General features: G+C 45.2%; 1 protein-coding gene across 2 annotated transcripts in view; it reads right to left on the reverse strand.

Annotated features, from left to right (window-relative positions):
- Positions 1 to 418: 418 nt before the first annotated feature.
- STX1A (syntaxin 1A) overlaps positions 419 to 24,995 on the reverse strand; it is a 196,617-nt gene continuing 172,040 nt past the window's right edge. The window contains exons 6-11 of one of the 2 annotated variants that reach the window (XM_044283912.1): positions 18,507 to 18,615; positions 11,668 to 11,741; positions 10,797 to 10,934; positions 3,226 to 3,276; positions 2,573 to 2,683; positions 419 to 1,531 (exon numbers count right to left, since the gene is read on the reverse strand). In XM_044283912.1, coding sequence (XP_044139847.1) covers positions 3,247 to 3,276; positions 10,797 to 10,934; positions 11,668 to 11,741; positions 18,507 to 18,615 — 351 coding nt within the window. In that variant the 3' untranslated portion in view covers positions 419 to 1,531; positions 2,573 to 2,683; positions 3,226 to 3,246. Of the gene's footprint in view, positions 1,532 to 2,572; positions 3,277 to 10,796; positions 10,935 to 11,667; positions 11,742 to 18,506; positions 18,616 to 24,995 lie in introns of both variants that reach the window. The other variant, XM_044283911.1, reaches the window with a different exon arrangement.

Here is a 24,995-nt window from a genome sequence, read left to right on the forward strand (position 1 = left end):
GAGTACACGCCGGATCCGGACAACGCAAGTGTGAAAGGGCCCTAAAACTACAACTCCCAAGATGTACACTTGTTTGGCTGTTCTCTGAACTCCATAGAAATAAATGGAGCCTGCTGGGAGTTGTAATTTCACCACAGCTGGAGAGTCGGAGGTTAGCCATCCGTTCGGTGGGCCATATCTCAGGAACGCCCGCAGAAATAAATGGAGCGAAAGAAAGAAAAGCAACCAATCACAGCACAGCTTTAATTTCTCAAAGCGCTCTTGAAAGTTGTAATCTGCACCGTGATTGGTGCATCGTTTTTTTTTTTTACCCTTTTGAGTTTTCAGAAATCTTCCCCATGTTGCCTTAAAGCCGTCCTACCTTTTTGCTGGCTCTCTGCGTGGAAAATCATTGAAAAATAATAAGATACGCTGAATGTTCCCAAAGTCACGTCATTTATTAAATGCCACAGAAGGGCTGCAGACAAAATACACCAGGAAGATATAACACCAAATATAAAAACTCTCCTCACAAAACATGCTGGTGATTAATCCTTTTGGAGTTGGGAAAGTAGAGAGATTTTCCCAGCTCTAAAAGGGGTTAACTCCCGAATGGTGCAAGCCGTAAGGCACGTTAGGGCTTGGTTTACCATCATCAACCCTGATGGCTCCGCCGTGCCCCACTGTGACATGTGCACAGCTTCCAGTACACAGGAGTCTCCTCACACATTGATTCGTCTGCATATGTGGTTTAGAGAGACATATACACACACAAGTGGACACCTTGCTCACACAATTACAAAAAGGAAATGTATGCACATGATACAAAAAATGGGAATGTGCCCCTCTCCTGGAGAGGTGTTGATTAAGGGCGAGGATCACACAAAGCATATTCCAACCTTAAAATGTTTAACCCAACACTGAACCCCTGTCATGCAAAGGGGAGGCCAACGTGGTCTGTCCCAGCGCGCTGTCCCAAGTAATTTTTTGTTCAGAGGGGGGAGGAATGTAGTGGAAATAAATTGGCTATGCTTGGCACTTTGGCCCAACACTGGTGTCTAGTTGGCTGTGGTAGATCCTTCTCCAAATCCAAAAGGCATCTGGTGGGCATGGGGACAAAATATAAAGGCAGCACAAGAAATCTAACCCTATATTGATCCCTAAAAGCACCAAGCTGGATTCATCACTGCTGGAGAATTCTCTTCTTGGAGGTAAGAAGCACGGGCGTTGCTTTGCATCCAATTCCAAGTCAATGGTCTGGCTTTTTAAAAACCCTTCCTCCCCCTCCCGCAGCAAACAGTCTCTCCCTGGGTACGTGCGCTGGGTTACACACAGGGTAGTCATGCAGAGGGGCTCTCCTCTTGGGAAGCGTGTTTTCGCTGTTAGTCCCCCACCTTCAGGTGCGGCTTGCACTGATTACCGCATATTTCCTGCCATGTCCAGAACATGCAATTTGTGGCTGCTGTTCTGTTCTCTATCCGAATATTCCTCCGAACGTTGAAGCAATAACAATCCCAAGCACCACACAGCAGATAATGATCATGATCTTCTTCTACAAGAGACAAGATACAAGCAGTCAGCAAATGTTCCTCAACCTGTTGTAGCACACTGAGTCATCCTTCATAAAATGAGACATGCTAATGATTTTCTTACACCAGTCAATTACCATACACACATTAGTATTGTGCTATGGAAGCCAGGGACCAAACGAGTTACCAAAAATTGTTAAAAATATGCAACATCATTTTTTTTTTTTGGTATCCAGGCTCAAGAAGGGTGGGCACCACTGTTCTAACTCATGCATTACTGTAACTAACTGTATCTCCTCTATGGTTCTAAGATTATCTTAAGTTCAGTTTTCTAGGTCTTGCGACCACAATATGGACACTTACATGTGGCTATCTGGATATGGTCTAATTGTGGTATAATTTTCCAGTCACGTGGATGAATTGCATTAAACATTAGCAGCAGATTAAGAAGATCTGTGTTCCCTAGGTTCTACATTACACAGATAGAAGGCTATGTTTACAGTTGTTCATAAGGGAAGATACATAGCGCTGCCGGATCCATCAGATGGTGGATACAAAGGGGCCTAATGGACCCCACCGACTTTGATGTAAATAATCAGTCCTGCATGCAGCACTACTTTTCTTGTCAAATATGATGGACTCTCTGACCGATGTGAACAGAGCCACACAGAAAGATCGAATATTATTAAGCTGCTGTCAAGTTGATCTTGGATGAGGTGACATAATACTATTATCTCTGCAGAAGCTAAAGCCGTAGACAACAGCGGCAAAACCTGTCACATTCATGGATCAGCTAGGTAAAATACTGAAGACCTCAGGTCTCAGTAATGACCTTGCTGACATCCTGTAGTTGACTACAACTCCCATATCAGCTAAGAATATAGATAGTGGGGAGCTGGTGGAGCATATGCACCAGGTGTTGGGTGCCAAGGAGAGGTGCCAAAAAGTCACTGTGTTCTTCCAGGGTAGTTAGATGCAGGCCTTGGAAAGCAAAACTAAATCTCTGCCCAGGGTGAAGAAAGGCTTAGCTATGACTGAAGCCAAGAATGTTACTAGATACTTACCCTTCTGGCTTTACTCTGGTACTTGACAGCTTTTTTGGTGTCAGACACAGCTCTTTCCACATAATCCACTGAATGCTCCACGTTATATTCAATGCGATCGATCATCTCTCCCTGATGGTGTGTAGAAAGAAGGGGGCAGGGAAAAGGAGAGATAGAAGAGGCCAAAAAGAAGGAGCCAGAGAAGTTCGGAAGACATCAAGAGAGAGAGAGAAAGTAACACAGAGAAGTTGGAGAAATACATAAAAGCGACATACGAGATCAGACACATGCAAGTGGCCATAGCCATGTTCATGGCAGAGAGGAAGCATGCATTATCAGTTAGTATGAGAATGAAATTTATATCGAAGACAAGGTTCACAGAGCAGAGGGCAAGGAACGAGCATTGAGAAAATAGAAGCAGAGACAAATCAAAGGTCACAGAAACATTCGAATGACCAAAAGAGATGAATATGAAGGCACAATGCAGAAAAGACGTGATAAAGTTCAGAGAACACAGGAGACAAGTTAAGGACAATAGAAATAGCAGAAGACCGCAGTAGAAGATAGAGAAAGTGGAAAGTGATATAGGAAGAGTGAGCAAGGGATAATAGAAGAGGACCAGAAAAAGAGTTACTTAATACGTTGCTGTTAAATCTTCATCACTTGCATGTTACCTGTTCTTCTGTGGTTGGCTTTCAGCCCCACTTGCTCCGATCAGCTTTAACCTATATTGAGGCAATAACATGAGTCAGTTTTATGAGCCAGTATAATAAAAATTATGGCAAAAGACAAAAAGTTGGAACGTGCAGACCAGATAAGCAGCCAGACTTGGAAAGAATGAAAGGGCTTCACTCACAAGATGCATTCTGTACGATATGGGCTTAGACTATGGACACCGTATCTGAGATACATATACTACTGATCCTGGATAGGACCATGTGCATGATGTTAAAGGTCAACCTTTAGCTGTATGTTACTGAGTCAACAATTCCCTACTATAGACTTTATATTGGAATGTATTTTGGTCTGACACTATACCTTGTCTTAAAACCCCATATAGTGAAGCCAGTGGGGCTCATGTCAATGGTGAAACATGTAGTGGTTCAATATTTCAAAATTGTGCACATTATGGTGCTATATGCATTTCCAATTTTGTGGCTCATGTACAAAACCCATAACATCTTTTGTGTGACAGATTCTCTAAACCATGAGACATTTTTTCATGATTTTCTCAACTAAATCTTAACATGTAGTATACTATTTTAAAGGGTGTCTGCCACCAAGTTCATGCTGCTGTAACGGGGCACCAAAGGCGCACTCGGTCTCCCATCAGCCGCAGACCTGCTGCTTAGCTTCGGGAGCGTGGATCTGTGTTTGGCCTCGTTCCCAGGGCGGCTTTGCTAGCTGGGAGGCTCCCTGCTCCTAGGTCTGCCTTGAGCGCCGAGCTGATCACTCGGTGCTCGACTTGTCTGTTTGTCGGTCATGTGACGCTAGCCACGTCACATGACCCTCACTCCCCACTATAAATACAGGTCGGCCTGCTGGCTACAGCTTGGTACCTACGCTATCTCTTGGAATTGACCTCAGCTCGTTCTCGGATTTTGTCTCCTGCCTCATCCCTTGTATTGACGTGACCTCCCGGACCGACCTCGGCTAGTTGACCCGCCATTGCCTTTCCCATCACTGGGTACTGTTGTCTTATCTACCTCCCTGTCTCTCTGTTTGCCTTAGTCTTGTGTACCGCCTTCTGCCTTGGCTGTCTGTTCCTCTCTTTCTCTGTTCGCTCTGCTCTACACTTAGGAAGGTCAGGGACTGTCGCCCAGTTGCGCCACGTCACCTAGGGTGGGTGGCGCAAGTAGGCAGGGACAGGGTTGAGGGTGGTAGTTTAGGGGGTGCACTTCCTCTCTACCTTCCTTACCCGTGACAGAATCACAGGCCTCTACAGAGTCTCACCGAGCATGTACAGGGTCTTGCCCAAATTGTGCAAGAATTAGGGGAGAGGTTACAGGTACAGGAGACTGCCGAGACCCCCCATTCTCGCTCCCGCCACCATTCAGGTAGAACCGCATATTTATGCAGACTTTATTTCCAACTACGACCTCACTCCTCGGGCCCTGAGCCACAAAGGGTTGGGATAATCATCTCTTTGCTTCAAGGGGACCCCCAGGAGTGGGCCTTTTCTTTTCCGTCTGACTCCCCTTGTCTCAATTCTGTCTACCTCTTTTTCCAGGCACTAGGGGTCCTTTACGATGAGCCTGACCGGGCATCTGTGGCTGAATCTAATCTAAAGGCCCTTACCCAGGGAGAGCGGCACATTGAAGATTATTGCACCCAGTTTCGCAAGTGGTGCGTTCCCTCGGGCTGTAACGAACCTGCTCTCAAATGCCAATTTAGAGCAGCATTGACAGAGAGGTTGAAGGATATGCTGGTCTGCTACCCCAGTCCTGACTCTTTAGAGGAGACCATAACCTTAGCCATCAGATTAGACAGACGGATTAGAGAGAGAGAGAGCGGGAGCATTTGTTTTCTCCTCATCCCCTTCTCAAACCTGAGACTTCTCCTACCGAACCCAAGATGGAGGCTTAGTTGGATGAGCCCATGCAGCTTGGGATGACGAGAGAGAAGAGAACTATGCCGTCGTTGCGGCTCTTGTTTTTATTGTGGCGATTCCGACCACTGGGTTCGTCAATGTCCCAAAGCTCCTCCTTCCGGAAGATTGGCCAAGTCAGAGGGATCCAAGGACAAGGTATTCCCAGAGGTTGTAAGAAGCAAACTATTGCTGCCTGTCTCAATTTCCTTGGGGGTCTTAAAGGGGTCAGGAAGTGCTCTTGTGGATTCTGGGTCAGCATTTAGTTTTGTTGATCTCAAATTTGTTGAACGGGTAGGGATCCCAATACTAAAATTGTCCACCCCGATCCAGGTGGTTGCTATCGACTCTACTCCCCTCCTGGGGGGCACGATAAAACTTCGTACTCCCGAGATTACCCTGTCTGTAGGGGTCTGCCACTCTGAGAAATGTTATTTTTTCATTTTAGAGAATCTTCCGGTACAAGTAGTTCTTGGCATGCCCTGGCTTCAGCAACATAATCCGGTCATAAACTGGAGTTCGGGCGAGTTAGAGAGATGGGGTTCCAACTGTAGTTCTTGCTTAACTGTAGTTCAAGCTGGAGTTTCTTTTGATACCCTTCCTCACTTTATTGCTGATTGTCATGATGTTTTTTCCACTGCTAAGACCGACACTCTCCCTCCCCATAGGCCTTATGACTGTGTTATTGAGTTAGTTCCCGAGTCCAAGTTTCCTAAGGGACGCATTTACAATCTCTCTGGTCCTGAAACCACTGCCATGAGAGACTACATCCAGGAGAGTCTTAAGAAGGGACATATTAGGCCCTCCACCTCGCCCTTGGGAGCTGGGTTCTTTTTTGTTAAGAAGGACGGTGGTCTCAGACCCTGTATTGATTATAGAAACTTGAATAAAATTACTATTAGGAATCAATATTCCATCCCATTGATTCCGGATTTATTTAACCAGATCTTGGGTGCTTCTTGGTTTTCTAAACTCGATTTGAGGGGGGCTTATAACTTAATCCGTATTAAGGAAGGTGATGAATGGAAAACGGCCTTTAATACCCCAGAGGGACACTTTGAGTATCTTGTTATGCCATTGGGTCTATGTAATGCACCAGCTGTGTTTCAGAACTTTACGAACGTCATTTTTAGAGAACATATCGGCAAAGTTATGATTGTTTATCTTGATGATATTCTTGTCTTTTCACCTGAATGGAATACCCATGTATCTCCCATCAGATCTGTTCTTAGAATCCTCAGGGAGAATCATCTGTCCGTTAAATTGGAGAAATGTGTGTTTGGAGTTGAAGAGATTCCCTATCTTGGGTACATTCGTACTCCACATTCATTTAAAATGGATCCCAGTAAGGGTCAGGCTATCCAAGACTGGGTAAGACCATCCTCCTTAAAGGCACTTCAATGCTTTTTAGGATTCGCCAACTTTTATCGTAAATTCATAAATAGTTTTTCTGTTATCGCTAAGCCCCTTACTGATTTAACTAAGAAAGGGTCTGATCTTGTCAACTGGTCATTGGAGGCCTGTCAGGCCTATGAGACTTTAAAAAATTGTTTTCAAGTGGCCCCAGTCTTGGTTCAGCCTAATCCTGAGGAACCTTTTGTGGATGCCTCTAAGGATGGTGTGGGGGCCATTCTTTCCCAGGGGTCTTCCAACTTCACAAATTTAAGACCGTGTGCCTTCTTCTCTCGCAAGTTCTCTCCTTCGGAGAGAAATTATGACATTGGAAATCGCGAGTTACTGGCCATAAAATGGGCATTTTAAGAATGGAGGCATTTTTTAGAAGTGGCTAAACACTGTATTACGGTCCTCACTGATCATAAGAATTTAATGTTTTTTGAGGCGGCTAAACGCCTTAATCCTAGGCAGGCTAGGTGGGCTCGATTTTTTTTTTTACTTGTTTTAACTTCTCTGTTACTTTCAGGCCAGGAAGTAAAAATATTAAAGCAGATGCCTTGTCCCGGAGTTTTAATGCCATCCAACCTCCTGACGCTCCTCCTGAACCCATCTTACCGGCAAGCATCTTTGTGGCAGCGATATCCTCGGATCTTTCCTCTGAAATTCAACGAGCTCAGCAACTTGCTCCTCCACAAACTCCTTCAGATAAGTTGTTTGTTCCCGAGCATTTTCGTTTTCGTCTTATGGGTGAGTGTCATGACTCTGTTCTGTGTGGTCATCCAGGCATCGCTGCCACTAAAGAATTGCTGCTGAGGTCCTTCTGGTGGCCTACTTTGTCTAAGGATGTACGATCTTATGTTTTGGCTTGTGAGGGATGTGCCATATCTAAGACCCCGAGAACACATCCCGCTGGTGAACTACACCCACTACCATTCCCTGCAAACCATGGTCACACATTTCCATGGATATTATTTCTGACCTGCCCCCCTCCGAGGGGAAGTCAGTGGTTTGGGTAGTGGTTGACCGTTTTTAGCAAGATGGTGCATTTTGTTCCTTTAAGTAAGCTCCCTGATGCGAAAACCTTAGCAAACTTGTTTATTGAACATGTGGTATGCCTGCATGGTGTCCCTGAAAATATCGTCTCTGATAGGAGCGTTCAGTTTGTTTCCGGATTCTGGAGAGCTTTTTGTCAAAGATGCGACATCTCTTTATCCTTTTTGTCTGCTTTCCATCCAGAGACTAATGGGCAAACGGAACGGTTAAATCAGGCAGTGAAACTTTTCCTGAGGTGTTATGTATCGCACAATCAGCTTTTATGGGTGAGATATCTCCCGTTGGCAGAGTTTGCCATCAACAATCGGGTTAATTCGTCCACGGGAGTATCTCCTTTTTTTTGTAATAGTGGGTTTCATCCTCGTTTTAGCTCTAATTCCTCTGCGTTCTCACTCAACCCACAGGCAGATGCTTTCACGCTAGACTGCACAGTCTGGGCGCAGGTTCAAGCGAACCTGAAAAAGGCCCAGGAGTTTCAGCGCAGGCATGCCAATAAGAAAAGTTCCAAGGGAGTAAATTTCATACTCAGCGATAAAGTATGGTTGTCGACTAAGAATCTTTATTTGAAACATTGTTCTTGAAAATTCTCTCCGCGTTTCATAGGACCATATAAAATTATTAAGGTTATTAACCCGGTGTCTTTTAGAGTAAAACTACCCGACTACCTTCGTATACATGATGTGTTTTACTCAAGAAATATGTGTCGCCAGTGGTTCCTTCTAAAAAAAACCTCCCCCACCTGTGGAGGTTGAAGGTCAGGAAGAATTTGTCATCTCTAGAATCATGGATATTAGAAAGGTTAGAAACTCCTTTCAATACCTGGTCCACTGGAAAGGTTTTGGACCCAAGGAGAGGTCCTGGGTACCTGTGTCCAGGATGCATGCTTCCAGCTTAATTGCTACGTTTCACCGGGAACACCCAGAGAAATCTCCTCCACAATGCTTGGGTCCGGTTGCCCCTCATAAAAGGGGGGTACTGTAATGGGGCGCCGAAGGTGCACTCGGTCTCCCATCAGCCGCAGACATGCTGCTTAGCTTCGGGAGTGAGGATCTGTGTTTGGCCTCGTTCCCAGGGCGGCTTTGCTAGCTGGGAGGCTCCCTGCTCCTAGGTCTGCCTTGAGCGCCGAGCTGATCACTCGGTGCTCGACTTGTCTGTCTGTCGGTCATGTGACGCTGGCCACGTCACATGACCCTCACTCCCCACTATAAATACAGGGGGCCTGCTGGCTACAGGTTGCCTGTGATTTTCGTCTCTAGAGCTGTGTGTACTATTATTATTGCTTCCTACTTGACCTCTGGTATTGACCTTGTTTGTTTCCTGACCTCGCTTTGCCCGCTCCCTTGGTACCTACGCTATCTCTCAGATTTGACCTCGGCTCGTTCTCGGATTTCGTCTCCTGCCTCATCCCTTGTATTGACATGACCTCCTGGACCGACCTCGGCTAGTTGACCCGCCATTGCCTTTCCCATCACTGGGTACTGTTGTCTTATCTACCTCCCTGTCTATCCGTTTGCCTTAGTCTTGTGTACCGCCTTCTGCCTTGGCTATCTGTTCCTCTCTTTCTCTGTTCGCTCTGCTCTACACTTAGGAAGGTCAGGGACCGTCGCCCAGTTGCGCCCCATCACCTAGGGTGGGTGGCGCAAGTAGGCAGGGACAGGGTTGAGGGTGGTAGTTTAGGGGGTGCACTTCCTCTCTACCTTCCTTATCCGTGACAGCTGCCCTACAGTATGACACCCTGATTTCAGAAATGGTTCACTTATAAAAAAATAAGATGCAATTTACCTTAAATCACAGTTTATCAGGTGCTGCAAGAGTCGAGCACTGTGTGAGCCTGGAGTTCTTGTATTTATGAGTAGTGGGCTCCCCGTCGATAATTGACAGGTTAGGAGAAAGCTGTCAATCGGGCGGGTCGAGGGGGGGGGGTCAGCACATTATTGAGATGACCCTAGATTAAAACAGTGCAGCTCATATAGGGCAACATATGGCAAACCTGGTGACAGAGTCTCTTTAAGGGGCTGTTCATATAGGATGCCACACTAAAATTCCACTGGTGGCCGTGTGGTCTGCCTGCCAATGTTTTCAATGGGAGGCAGCACGGCAGATTGGCTTAAAGCAAGGATTGAGACAAGAAAGGATGTGTCCCTTCTTGCCGTGATGTGTGGCTTGAAGTCACGGTGGCTGTCTGCTTGCAGCTTAGGCCCATTCAATGGCGCTAAACCGCAAGCAGCCTGTAAAATTAACAGCTGTTTCTGCTGAGGTTTATTGACAGCATCAAAATCCGCCGTGTGAACAGCCCCCAAGATTATTGGGACTAGACTCTCATGGAAACCTCATAACCTTGTATGCTACTACAGAGCTCTATTAGAGTGCATAGGGTAGACAAACTATCCTTGACCATTGGCCAATAGATTCTTGAATACGAGACAGTGGTCATATTAAAGGTTAGGGGTATTGTGTTACACAAAACCACATACATCTGAGTATACTGTATGTGGCGGAAGGAGCCATTTTTTAAATAAAATCTGTACATAATAATACAACTAGGGGAATGAAAAATCTAGAATTTGGTTCTACGGTCAGGTTTTAATTCAATGTCCTCGCCTACTGTGTCCTTTCTCCATCCCTTGTAGATTGTAAGCCCTCGCGGGCAGGGCCCTCTTTCCTTCTGTACCAGTTTATAACTCGTCTGGTTCATGGTTATTGCAATCGTTTTATATGATATGTGTGCATCACTTTTCATATGTACAGCGCCATGGAAAGAATGCCGCTTTAATAGCTAATAATGTAAATCCAGGCGTTATGGTGGTGAAGCCTCTTTCTATATTGTGTATTGAGTAGAAAGCATGCAGACAATATACTATACACTAATCACAGATGTAGGATGTTGAGAGCCACATAGTCACAAAACAAACACCAAGGAACACATCAAAAGTTTGCACCTACCAGCTGAGCACTTATCCCACATGCAGCATGGGAAGTAAAGACAGGAGGAGGGTGAGAAACCCAATGCCCAAGTGCAAATTGTTGACCAGAGCACCTCCATTTCATGTATATAAACGCACAATAATGTATTATCAATCCTATATCATATTAGGGTAAAGAAAAAAATATGGGGAGGGTTATTACTTCAGCACACTTTAAAGTGTCCATCCATGATCTGTCCCTCTTGACCATGATACGGATTAAAATTGGGCATGAAATATTACACACCTGGCTCTCTACAAGCATTGCCATGTCCATGAACATGTCATGCAGCTCCCGAATGCTGTTCTCCAGTTTGATGATTTCGCTGTGCCGAGTCTCAATCTCATTCAGGGCTTGCTTAGTAATGTTAGAGTCCATGATGATCTGCAAAGAACAAGATTGGAAATCTATTATCTTACCTGAATCACACAGTTGGGGTTTAGAAACGGGCATGGACACACAAATGGTTGAAGGCTTGCAACAAGAGGATGAGGATGTTTTTTCAAAATGAATTGTGGTGTTCCCGAGAAAAAAAACCTGTAATTCTAGCCAGCACTGGAAAGCTGAGGTGCTGGCTAGGTCTAAGGGCCCGTTGAAACTGTCACGTGAACTACTGAGGCTTTAGGGGTGTTTTGGAATGGCTTCTGTCTGTAGAAGGTTTGTGGTCTCCATGCTGCCTGTCATAGCCTGTTCCAGGGGTGAAGGTAGGGCTGAAAATGTAAGTGGAGTGCTATCACCTTCTGCTTCTGTGAATTGCAGCCATCAATTAATCCACAAATGGTGTAACTTATGCTCTTAACCGTTAGGACTAGCCCACAAGGATACTAGCGCACCCTCAAGTAGGACCTGGTTTTCAAACAATATTAGGCCCCTACTAATGCAGAGCCACATAGGTAGTATTAATAACCTATTAGACCTCGATGATAATATAAGACCTATGTAAAATTAAAAAAAATTAAAAGTTTACTACACAACTAAAAGTGGAAACGCACATGGATGTTGTGTATAGCGGAAAGGTGGACCCTCAGAACCATTTCCACTGGTGGGCCCAAAGAACTCCAAACCATAACTTTGTAAGCTCCATTTGTAGTTTTAATCAAATGACGAGGAAACATACCCCTGATGAGAAGATGGCTGGGTTTCCACTTTCCAACATGTCTTCCAGCTCTTCACTTGTTGTAGTTCTCCCAGCTGAGTACACACAAAAAAACATGTATGTACTGTATATTCTCACATCTTACATGATCTACAATGTAGAAATACTACTAGTAGTTTATATTGCTATTCTCTCTCTCTCTCTCTCTCTCTCTCTCTCTATATATATATATATATATATATATATATATATATATATATATACATACATACATACATATACACACACACACACCGGTATAAAATATATACAGTATATATTTAGGAATAAATAGATAATCAATTATCACTGCAGACCAAACTTAAATCAAGTGATCTGGACCACAGACCACAATGTACAGCCAGATGGACGGCCCAGATTGTGGCATGTGTCATCTGTTACAAGTTAGGACATATTCTACTTTCTAACTTCTGTCCGTTCATTGCAAATTTCATAAAATAATAATATTTGTTGTAATTGATAAAAGTGTGATATTTATACAGAGCGATTTATGTGTAGTGTTACAAAAACCCATACTTGAGAACTTTCCCAGAATGTACTGGACGGAGGCTCCTGGAAATAGAGAAGACCACCTGGACTCCCGGAAGAGCTGTCAAATGAACCAGGTGATCCTTGAACTATAACCGTATGTGGTACCAGGATGTTGCGTCATCAGACTCAGCCCCTGCTCCCCAATGTGTATACTAGGGGTGGAGCATATTATGAAAAAGAGAGAGGCCTATAAAAAAAGGGGCACGTAGAATTTGCAGGTATACAAAAGCCTGGATATCAGTTTTTCTGGGTACAATCCATGTTATGTGATTAGGTGCCAGGAGGTCCCTATTATGTAAGTATGGCAGTCAAAAGCTGTGGGACGCATGATGGAGGAGAGCCCAGTACTGAACTGCTTCTCCCTTCTCCCAGTGACACTGCCATAGTTGCTATCTGTAGTTGCATTTCTACTGCTCCCATTTAAGGGGTGTCCCATAATCTAGATTTAGCTGTAGTGGTCACAAATGCATCCTGCCGCTCCAATCAATATAGACCAAAAGACTTTGAATGGAGCAGCAGCACATATGCTCCATTCAGTACACAGCATGCAGTGGGGAGAAATGGGAACCCTCTTCTAGTGATCGGTTGGGCCTCCTGTGATCAGACAGCAATCACCTTTTTCTGTGGAAAAGTGTTAAATGGTAATTGGACATTAAAGGGAATCTGGCACCAAGATCTTGGACTATTATCGTCAATACTACTACATGAGCACTACTGCAGATAAGGAGTCCAGATCATCATTTTTTATTTTGCTACTGACCCTCATTTCTCTGCTGTCAGCACTCAAAGCTGCGGTGAAATACACTGGACTGTTGTGCTGTGCGGACATTATAGAGAGGACTCCTGTGTGCATGCCCAGAAGTCCTGACAATGTATTTCAGTACAGCTATATACCCCGACAGTGGAGAAGCTGCTACTCATGTATTACTACAGATAATGGTCCAAGAGCATGATGACAGATTCCATTTAGGGAGTCCTTCTACAGGGATCAGCTCTAAAACCTGGAAGAAACCAGCAGCAAGTGTTACATTCCCCTGCAGCTGCACCACATGGAAAATACAAAAAAAAACCACATAAATTACATAATTCCCTTTGTAATCAATAGCTGCTCTGCCTCTAACACATGGACATAGCAAAGATGTCCTCCAAAGATGCTCTTTGTTGGCACTGTCTGTTCTAATCAAAAGATGGAAGTCCCTAATGTGGCCATCTACTAACATTGAATTCCCCAATATTACATTTGGCAGAGCTCTCAGTAGGGCCCATGCTGGGTGTTACTATAGGGCCATATGTTTACTGTGTCCTCCCTTCCTGGTTGCACTGACATATCCCATGACAAACAGTGGTGCGGTTTCTGAATAAACCAGCCATGTTCTTCTAATGCCAAAAACTTTTATTTGGTGAAAAGAGACCACTAACCAGACATAGAGAAACATACTACAGGGATTACATGTAAGAATAGTCCTTATCTAGGGGTACTCCAAACAGGAGGAAGAAAAGTAAGATTAGATATGATTATATAGGTGAATATAAAAACTTGTGAGAAATTCCTATTTCAGGGAATATGGAGCCTGGTGGGGGAAAGCAATGAAGACTTGTCACTTCATAACACTGTATAACAAGAACACTTGTTCAGCACTTTGCAAACTTATAGAGAGTTTATAAAATAGTATTTCCAAAGTTGCAGCTTCATTTAAAGTTTGTTCAGTCCAGAAATGTCTACTTGACAAATTGACAAGAATCCTTAAATTTAAACACCATCTTTTGCAAACCGGAAGATTGTCAAAAGTAGGACAGGTCGATTGCTCTTCTTGCTTCAACTAAATTTCCAACATAGGATCCAAATCAGCAGCAACAACACCAATCCAGTATTGGCCTACAGGGTGATGTACCTGTTAGCCATCTTCTTATTTTCAATATAAATAATAGGCTAGTCCTGTAAATCATAGAACAACCTCTGGCAGAACTCAAGGGCACATCCAACCCCAAGAGATATTCCTCCATCTCCTCTTCTTCCTGCCTCTGCCATGCTATCAGCAAGCTGTCACTCTAAATATGAGCTGTGGCTTGGCTAATATCTCCTTCAATCAAATGTTCAGACATCTCCTGAGCTGGCAAGAGTCAAAAGTCCTCCTGGAACCATAGAATGTACTAAATCTCTCATCGTGCACAGCTACCGGATATAAGTCACCATAGATAACCATTGGAATAATTGTAACTTCCACCTTTATTAGTTCTATGATTTTTGTACGGTGTAAAGTAGGAAAGGGAGAAATACTCAATTTACCGATCTCCTGCAGCCACCCAACCATACCCGATTCCCCACTGGTCTTTGTTCATCCTACTCCAGTGATTGACAGGACCAGGTAGGCGTAATCACGTTTACACTGCCAGGCTCTGTCAATCAAAGTGCAGAAGAGGCGGCAGTTGCTGAGAGAGAGCTGAGCCTCTAGGTGTAACGGTGACGCCCCCGTTGCTCCTAGAGGCTCATTTGCACATATTAAAACATCATTTTTCTCAGCAATGCGGGCACCTATGAACATGGGACCAACACAGATGTCTTCAGCTGCCAAGTGCACATGCAACAGGTCAGCCAGTTTCATAGGCACAAATCTGCTGACAGATGCCCTTTAAGCCAATCACTAGGCACAGCATTAACCTCAGTGGTATCTTTGGGTCACTGCTACAGCCAAGGATTAACTGCAGTGATCACATGTCTTGTCAATTCAACATAGCTGGAACCAGAAGAACAGATACTAGCGGGGAATCCAAGTCTTTGGCACCAGAGTGGCAGAGGACTGGTAAGGTAAGTGTCATTTGTGTTATCTGACACTGTAAGCTTTAAGGTTCATCTATCTCTCACTATGCTTAGCTCACATGACAATGGCGGAGACCGCCAGAATGAGGTTTTTATAGGGCTGTAACATCACAAGGGGTGGCTGTCTGTGGATTGGCAGACTGCACTAAATTATGGGTGATCTTGTGTTCCCGGGCTTGTCTCTTCTACACTTAGTTTCGCTTTGTAACATGTGCAGCTGAAAATATGATTTGTTACCACGAAGCAAGAGGAAATTCTGATTCTTTGCAAATCGCAGTTTTCCTAAACTTCGAACCAAGTTCCGCTTCAAATACTTTGCTCAACACTAGTTGCTGTGGTCTAATGATTCATGTTTTCTTTTTGCTAGTTTTGATAAATCTCCTTCATTAAAGTCACCTTCCGGTTCGATAAAAAACAAACAAAAACAAAAAAACGCATTAAGGGTGCATTCACACGACCGTAAGTGTTTTGTGGCCCAACTGCAGATCTGCAAAACACAGATACTGATCGTGTGCACGGCTGTCACGGCCATGGCTATGACCGTGACTCTCAACCGCATGCGATTGTCAGCGGTTTTGTTTTGTTGTCAATCACAGGTGAGGGCAGTGGTATTTGCCTCACCTGTGGTTGCCGCTGACAACGTACGTATGTGGCAGCTTTCCTGCTGTGCATGCGGTTGCACCTAGCAACCTCTATGTTAGGTGTGAGTATTGTGTTCACTGTGTTGTATGTCTGTGTGCACTCTGTGTAGTATGTGTGGTGTGCACTGACACTCTTCCTGCACTGTGGTTGCCCGTGGCAACGTTTGGCTGTCTGTACATGTGGTGGCAGTGTCCCGGCCTCCGGGCTATCTCCCAGGACACGGTTGCCACCCATGTCGTTGCCAGTGGCAACAACCACAGTGTGTTGCTACTGTTGGACACTTTTCCTATTTGATGTTTCCCTTCTCTGTGCTGGAGGGGTTAACTCCCTTCCCAGTGTGTGTGTGATGTCACTGGGTGTGTCCGACTGTGGGGTGTGGCTTCTTGGCCTATATAGCCTGGGTGTTTGGCATGGCTCAGTAGGTTGCTTCAGTCATGCTTGGCTGGAGCAGCCTCCTGTGCATTTTACCTGCCAGTGAGAGCCACCCCTGTGGTCATAGAGAAAAGTATTGTTGCTATGTTTAAGTCTTGCTGTGTGTTTATGTAGTATGTTACATTCTGTTGGGACCTTTCTATGTTTTGGTGCAGCTTACGGTTCTGGATTCCTGTTAGCTCAGGAATCCAGTCAGCAAGGCTGTGGCAGGTTGGTGGAACTTCTCGTTCGCCTGTCATTCCTGTAAGGCTGTTTATGTCCCCCTTTTCCCAACAGCTTGGCCATTGAGACTCCTGCTCCTCCGTGCCTAGGAGGAATAGGTCGTCTTACCCAGCTCCTAGCTCAGGGACCTGCGGAGGGTAAGTCAGGGCTCCGAGGTTCCTGCGCATGGGTCCTCCTACCATCAAGGTCGGCCCATGCAGGTAGGAGTTAGGGTCAGGTTAGGGATGCGTGAGGAGGTGACCTGCTCCCTATCCTGTTCTCATGGCCGAGCAGCCACTACAGCATCTGGCATCACACGGCTGAGGGTTTCCCCCATCATCAGCCGTGACAACGGCGCAGTATGGTGCAGACCCATTGGCTTCAGTGTGCTCGTGGTCGGCTTCAGTGTGCTTCCGTCTGGCCCCTCTGCAACAGATAGGCTATGTCCTATATTTCACTGCAACATGCAGACCACGGACCCATTGAAGTCAGCGGGTACACACTATGTGGCATGAACATGGTATCAGTGTTTTGAGGATCCGAGGCGTGTGAATGCCCCCTTACTGGGAACGAACAGAGCACTTATATTGTGACCTTTTCAGCGGCAGATCCACTGAATACCGGGCTTCTCTCTTGTCATCCCAGATGGCTAGACCGCTTCTCACACTACCTGATGCCTACTGTGCATTCGGTAATCAAACGCACTTCCTGCTTTGGACTGCTTACGTCAGCAGTGTTGGCCAATCCTAGAGCAGCAGGAAGTATATCTTGGGCTACTAAAAGCACTGTATGCACCAAATAGTCTGAGAAGCAGTGCGGCCATCTTAGATGGCAGAAGAGGAGTCCAGGAGTTTTTAGATCTGCAGTTGAAAAGAAGTCAGACCCCAAAATCAGAACACTATGGTACATCCTAGTGATGTGCTATAGCTTACCTCTCATCTTTTATTTGTATACACTTATATAGCGGTACTACACTCACCTAAAGAATTATTAGGAACACCATACTAATACGGTGTTGGACCCCCTTTTGCCTTCAGAACTGCCTTGATTCTACGTGGCATTGATTCAACAAGGTGCTGATAGCATTCTTTAGAAATGTTGGCCCATATTGATAGGATAGCATCTTGCAGTTGATGGAGATTTGAGGGATGCACATCCAGGACACGAAGCTCCCGTTCCACCACATCCCAAAGATGCTCTATTGGGTTGAGATCTGGTGACTGTGGGGGCCATTTTAGTACAGTGAACTCATTGTCATGTTCAAGAAACCAATTTGAAATGATTCAAGCTTTGTGACGTGGTGCATTATCCTGCTGGAAGTAGCCATCAGAGGATGGGTACATGGTGGTCATGAAGGGATGGACATGGTCAGAAACAATGCTCAGGTAGCCCATGGCATTCAAACGATGGTCAATTGGCACTAAGGGGCCTAAAGTGTGCCCAGAAAACATCCCCCACACCATTACACCACCACCACCAGCCTGCACAGTGGTAACAAGGCATGATGGATGCATGTTCTCATTCTGTTTACGCCAAATTCGGACTCTACCATTTGAATGTCTCAACAGAAATCGAGACTCATCAGACCAGGCAACATTTTTCCAGTCTTCAACAGTCCAATTTTGGTGAGCTTGTGCAAATTGTAGCCTCTTTTTCCTATTTGTAGTGGAGATGAGTGGTACCCGGTGGGGTCTTCTGCTGTTGTAGCCCACCTTTCTTTCCCATTCTGACATTCAGTTTGGAGTTCAGGAGATTTTCTTGACCAGGACCACAACCCTACATGCATTGCAGCAACTGCCATGCAATTGGTTGACTAGATAATCCCATTAATGAGAAATAGAACAGGTGTTCCTAATAATTCTTTAGGTGAGTGTATATTCCGCAGCGCTTTACAGACATTAGCATCAAGCTATCCTTAATTGGGCTCACAATCTAAGCTCCCTATTAGTATGTCTTTGGAGTGTGGGAGGACATCGGATTTGAAGCTAGGACCCCAGCACTGCAAGGCACCAGTGCTAACCACTGAGCCACCTTGCTCATCTTACTAATCAATATACAATCTACATACAATATTTTACATGCATATTAACATCACGACAAAAACCAAACCAACTCTCTGTGAATTGCAGGTACTTTTTTTAATTATTATTACAGACAGGCAAGGACAAAAACTTACTGATTTCAAGCTGTCTCTGGATACGGCCTTTGCAGCGTTCACGGTAATCTGACTGAGTTGCATTGTATTCAGACATCACCTCTACAAACTTGCGAGACAATGTTGAGTGCTAGGAAGAAATTCAAAGTTCATAGAAAATAAATCAATTCTGGTTTTCGTAATCTAAGTGTTACCAGCACTAAGCATGCATGCATTTGTCTAGGCATCCTCCCGTGTGCAATAGGGGAAACATTAGGCAAACATTATTTGGGGGCTCATGGATCATGCAAGACCCCCTAGAGGTTTGAGATACCAAAGGGTTAAAACAACTGTAGTACAACCTGGACACTTCAAGACTTGGACAAATCTGGGATGCTCATTAGTGTTTCTTTTTTAATTTCACCCCACACAGTGACAACAATACTATTACACCATCTTATTGTTACCCACTGAGGTCAATTGGATCCATCATAACTTCTTGTAACTTCCATGTGACTCTCCAAACACTGCATTACTCCTGTGATCCAGATTCATATCTATATTCACTTTAATTGAATTCGTAAGTTGGACCAAAGTTTATGTGGAAAGTACAGAAAACAGCAGACCCGTGACTTATGAAAACTCATCCTTCATATACTAACCCACATAAAAGGTTAGTATATAAAATGAGAATGGTTGGACTGGGAAAAAACGTCTGTATGTGGGTAAGTAACTGGCTCAGTGATAGAAAACAGAGGGTGGTTATTAATGGTACACACTCAGATTGGGTCACTGTCACTAGTAGGGTACCTCAGGGGTCAGTATTGGGCTCTATTCTCTTCAATATATTTATTAATGATCTTGTAGAAGGCTTGCACAGTAAAATATACATTTTTGCAGATGACACTAAACTGTGTAAAGTAATTTACACTGATGAGGACAGTATACTGCTACAGAGGGATCTGGATAGATTGGAGGCTTGGGCAGAGAAGTGGCAGATGAGGTTTAACACTGACAAATGTAAGGTTATGTACATGGGAAGGAATAATGCAAGTCACCTGTACATACTAAATGGTAAAACACTAAGTAACACTGACATGGAAAAGGACCTAGGAATTTTAGTGAACAGCAAACTAAGCTGTAGAAACCAGTGTCAGGCAGCTGCTGCCAAGGCCGATAAGTTAATGGGTTGCATCAAAAGGGGCATAGATGCCCGTGATAAGAACATAGTCCTACCACTTTACAAATCACTAGTCAGACCACACATGGAGTACTGTGTACAGTTCTGGGCTCCTGTGAACAAGGCAGACATAGCAGAACTGGAGAGGGTCCAGAGGAGGGCAACTAAAGTAATAACTGGAATGGAGGGACTACAGTATTCTGAAAGATTATACAAATTAGGGTTATTCACTTTAGAAAAAAGACAACTAAGGGAAGATCTAATTACTATGTATAAATATATCAGGGGTCAGTACAGAGATCTATCCCATCATCTATTTATCCCCAGGACTATGACGAGGGGACATCCTCTGCGTCTGGAGGAAAGAAGGTTTGTACACAAACATAGAAGAGGATTCTTTACGGTAAGAGCAGTGAGACTATGGCATGCTCTGCCTGAGGAGGTGGTGATGGTGAGTACAATACAGGAATTCAAGAGGGACCTGGATGTATTTCTGGAGCATAATAATATTACAGGCTATAGCTACTAGAGAGGGGTCGTTGATCCAGGGAGTTATTCTGATTGCCTGATTGGAGTCAGGAAGGAATTTTTGCCCTAAAGTGAGGAAAATTGGCTTCTACCTCGTGTTTTTTTTGTTTTGCCTTCCTCTGGATCAACTTGCAGGATAACAGGCTGAACTGGATGGACAGATGTCTTCTTTTGGCCTTATGTACTATGTTACTATGTTACTTATGTTCAGTAGGGATGAGCGAACTCGAACTGTATAGTTCGGGTTCGTACCGAATTTTGGGGTGTCCGTGACACGGACCCGAACCCGGACATTTTCGTAAAAGTCCGGGTTCGGGTTCGGTGTTCGTCGCTTTCTTGGCGCTTTTGTGACGCTTTCTTGGCGCTTTTTGAAAGGCTGCAAAGCAGCCAATCAACAAGCGTCATACTACTTGCCCCAAGAGGCCATCACAGCCATGCCTACTATTGGCATGGCTGTGATTGGCCAGAGCACCATGTGACCCAGCCTCTATTTAAGCTGGAGTCACATAGCGCCGCCCGTCACTCTGCTCTGATTAGCGTAGGGAGAGGTTGCGGCTGCGACAGTAGGGCGAGATTAGGCAGATTAACTCCTCCAAAGGACTTGATTAACTGATAGATCTGCAGCTGTGGATCATTGAGCTGCTGATCCTCAATTGCTCACTGTTTTTAGGCTGCCCAGACCGTTTGTCAGTCACATTTTTCTGGGGTGATCGGCGGCCATTTTGTGTCTTGTGGTGCGCCAGCACAAGCTGCGACCAAGTGCATTTAACCCTCAATGGTGTGGTTGTTTTTTGGCTAAAGCCTACATCAGGGTGAAGCTGTCACACCAAGTGCATTTAACCAGCAATAGTCTGTTCATTTTTTGGCCATATACAAAATCAGGGGCAAGCTGCGCCTGTCACCAAGTGCATTTAACCCTCAATGGTGTGGTTGTTTTTTGGCTAAAGCCTACATCAGGGTGAAGCTGTCACACCAAGTGCATTTAACCAGCAATAGTCTGTTCATTTTTTGGCCATATACAAAATCAGGGGCAAGCTGCGCCTGTCACCAAGTGCATTTAACCCTCAATGGTGTGGTTGTTTTTTGGCTAAAGCCTACATCAGGGTGAAGCTGTCACACCAAGTGCATTTAACCAGCAATAGTCTGTTCATTTTTTGGCCATATACAAAATCAGGGGCAAGCTGCGCCTGTCACCAAGTGCATTTAACCCTCAATGGTGTGGTTGTTTTTTGGCTAAAGCCTACATCAGGGTGAAGCTGTCACACCAAGTGCATTTAACCAGCAATAGTCTGTTCATTTTTTGGCCATATACAAAATCAGGGGCAAGCTGCGCCTGTCACCAAGTGCATTTAACCCTCAATGGTGTGGTTGTTTTCTGGCTAAAGCCTACATCAGGGTGAAGCTGTCACACCAAGTGCATTTAACCAGCAATAGTCTGTTTATTTTTTGGCCATATACTACATCAGGGGCAAGCTGCGCCCGTCACCAAGTGCATTTAACCCTCAGTAGTGTGGTTGGTCAAGCTGTGACACCAAGTGCATTTAACCAGCAATAGTCTGTTCATTTTTTGGCCATATACTACATCAGGGGCAAGCTGCGCCCGTCACCAAGTGCATTTAACCAGCAATAGTGTGGTTATTTTTTGGCCATATCCCAGTCTAATTCTGTCACTAAATCCATACCGGTCACCCAGCGCCTAAATACTAGGCCTCAAATTTATATCCCGCTAAATCTCTCGTTACCGCTGTCCTGTTGTAGCTGGGAAAGTTATTTAGTGTCCGTCAAAGCACATTTTTTGTTCTGGGTTGAAGTACAATTCCCAATTTAGCAATTTCATAATTTAGTGGTTTCTGCTATATCAGAGCTATTTGAAATCTATCCCTAAAAGGGTATATAATATTCAAGGTGCACATTGGGTCATTCAGAATAACTTCACACACACCCGCTACTGTGTATTTTCAAGTCTAATTCTGTCACTAAACCCATACCTGTCACCCAGCGCCTAAATACTAGGCCTCAAATTTATATCCTGCTAAATCTCTCGTTACCGCTGTCCTGTTGTAGCTGGGAAAGTTATTTAGTGTCCGTCAAAGCACATTTTTTGTTCTGGGTTGAAGTACAATTCCCAATTTAGCAATTTCATAATTTAGTGGTTTCTGCTATATCAGAGCTATTTGAAATCTATCCCTAAAAGGGTATATAATATTCAAGGTGCACATTGGGTCATTCAGAATAACTTCACACACACCCGCTACTGTGTATTTCCAAGTCTAATTCTGTCACTAAACCCATACCTGTCACCCAGCGCCTAAATACTAGGCCTCAAATTTATATCCTGCTAAATCTCTCGTTACCGCTGTACTGTTGTTGCTTGGAAAGATATTTAGTGTCCGTCAAAGCACATTTTTTGTTCTGGGTTGAAATACAATTCCCAATTTAGCAATTTCATAATTTAGTGGTTCCTGCTATATCAGAGCTATTTGAAATCTATCCCAAAAAGGGTATATAATATTCAAGGTGCACATAGGGTCATTCAGAATAACTTCACACACACCCTCTACTGTGTATTTCCAAGTCTAATTCTGTCACTAAACCCATACCTGTCACCCAGCGCCTAAATACTAGGCCTCAAATTTATATCCTGCTAAATCTCTCGTTACCGCTGTACTGTTGTTGCTGGGCAAGATATTTAGTGTCCGTCAAAGCACATTTTTTGTTCTGGGTTGAAATACAATTCCCAATTTAGCAATTTCATAATTTAGTGGTTCCTGCTATATCAGAGCTATTTGAAATCTATCCCAAAAAGGGTATATAATATTCAAGGTGCACATAGGGTCATTCAGAATAACTTCACACACACGCTTCTGTGCATTTCCAAGTCTAATTCTGTCACTAAATCCATACCGGTCACCCAGCGCCTAAATACTAGGCCTCAAATTTATATCCCGCTGAATTTGAATACAATACATTGGGCCAAATAATATATTTGTTGTTGTGGTGAACCATAACAATGAGAAAAACATCTAGTAAGGGACGCGGACGTGGACATGGTCGTGGTGGTGTTAGTGGACCCTCTGGTGCTGGGAGAGGACGTGGCCGTTCTGCCACATCCACACGTCCTAGTGTACCAACTACCTCAGGTCCCAGTAGCCGCCAGAATTTACAGCGATATATGGTGGGGCCCAATGCCGTTCTAAGGATGGTAAGGCCTGAGCAGGTACAGGCATTAGTCAATTGGGTGGCCGACAGTGGATCCAGCACGTTCACATTATCTCCCACCCAGTCTTCTGCAGAAAGCGCACAGATGGCGCCTGAAAACCAACCCCATCAGTCTGTCACATCACCCCCATGCATACCAGGGAAACTGTCTCAGCCTCAAGTTATGCAGCAGTCTCTTATGCTGTTTGAAGACTCCGCTGGCAGGGTTTCCCAAGGGCATCCACCTAGCCCTTCCCCAGCGGTGAAAGACATAGAATGCACTGACGCACAACCACTTATGTTTCCTGATGATGAGGACATGGGAATACCACCTCAGCATGTCTCTGATGATGACGAAACACAGGTGCCAACTGCTGCGTCTTTCTGCAGTGTGCAGACTGAACAGGAGGTCAGGGATCAAGACTGGGTGGAAGACGATGCAGGGGACGATGAGGTCCTAGACCCCACATGGAATGAAGGTCGTGCCACTGACTTTCACAGTTCGGAGGAAGAGGCAGTGGTGAGACCGAGCCAACAGCGTAGCAAAAGAGGGAGCAGTGGGCAAAAGCAGAACACCCGCCGCCAAGAGACTCCGCCTGCTACTGACCGCCGCCATCTGGGACCGAGCACCCCAAAGGCAGCTTCAAGGAGTTCCCTGGCATGGCACTTCTTCAAACAATGTGCTGACGACAAGACCCGAGTGGTTTGCACGCTGTGCCATCAGAGCCTGAAGCGAGGCATTAACGTTCTGAACCTGAGCACAACCTGCATGACCAGGCACCTGCATGCAAAGCATGAACTGCAGTGGAGTAAACACCTTAAAACCAAGGAAGTCACTCAGGCTCCCCCTGCTACCTCTTCTGCTGCTGCCGCCTCGGCCTATTCTGCTGCTGCCGCCTCGGCCTCTTCCTCCGCCTCTGGAGGAACGTTGGCACCTGCCGCCCAGCAAACAGGGGATGTACCACCAACACCACCACCACCACCTCCGTCACCAAGCGTCTCAACCATGTCACACGCCAGCGTTCAGCTCTCCATCTCACAAACATTTGATAGAAAGCGTAAATTCCCACCTAGCCACCCTCGATCCCTGGCCCTGAATGCCAGCATTTCTAAACTACTGGCCTATGAAATGCTGTCATTTAGGCTGGTGGACACAGACAGCTTCAAACAGCTCATGTCGCTTGCTGTCCCACAGTATGTTGTTCCCAGCCGGCACTACTTCTCCAAGAGAGCCGTGCCTTCCCTGCACAACCAAGTATCCGATAAAATCAAGTGTGCACTGCGCAACGCCATCTGTAGCAAGGTCCACCTAACCACAGATACGTGGACCAGTAAGCACGGCCAGGGACGCTATATCTCCCTAACTGCACACTGGGTAAATGTAGTGGCAGCTGGGCCCCAGGCGGAGAGCTGTTTGGCGCACGTCCTTCCGCCGCCAAGGATCGCAGGGCAACATTCTTTGCCTCCTGTTGCCACCTCCTCCTTCTCGGCTTCCTCCTCCTCTTCTTCCACCTGCTCATCCAGTCAGCCACACACCTTCACCACCAACTTCAGCACAGCCCGGGGTAAACGTCAGCAGGCCATTCTGAAACTCATATGTTTGGGGGACAGGCCCCACACCGCAC

The sequence above is a fragment of the Bufo gargarizans genome, chromosome 3, assembly GCF_014858855.1.
Source record: "Bufo gargarizans isolate SCDJY-AF-19 chromosome 3, ASM1485885v1, whole genome shotgun sequence".
NCBI lineage: Eukaryota > Metazoa > Chordata > Amphibia > Anura > Bufonidae > Bufo > Bufo gargarizans.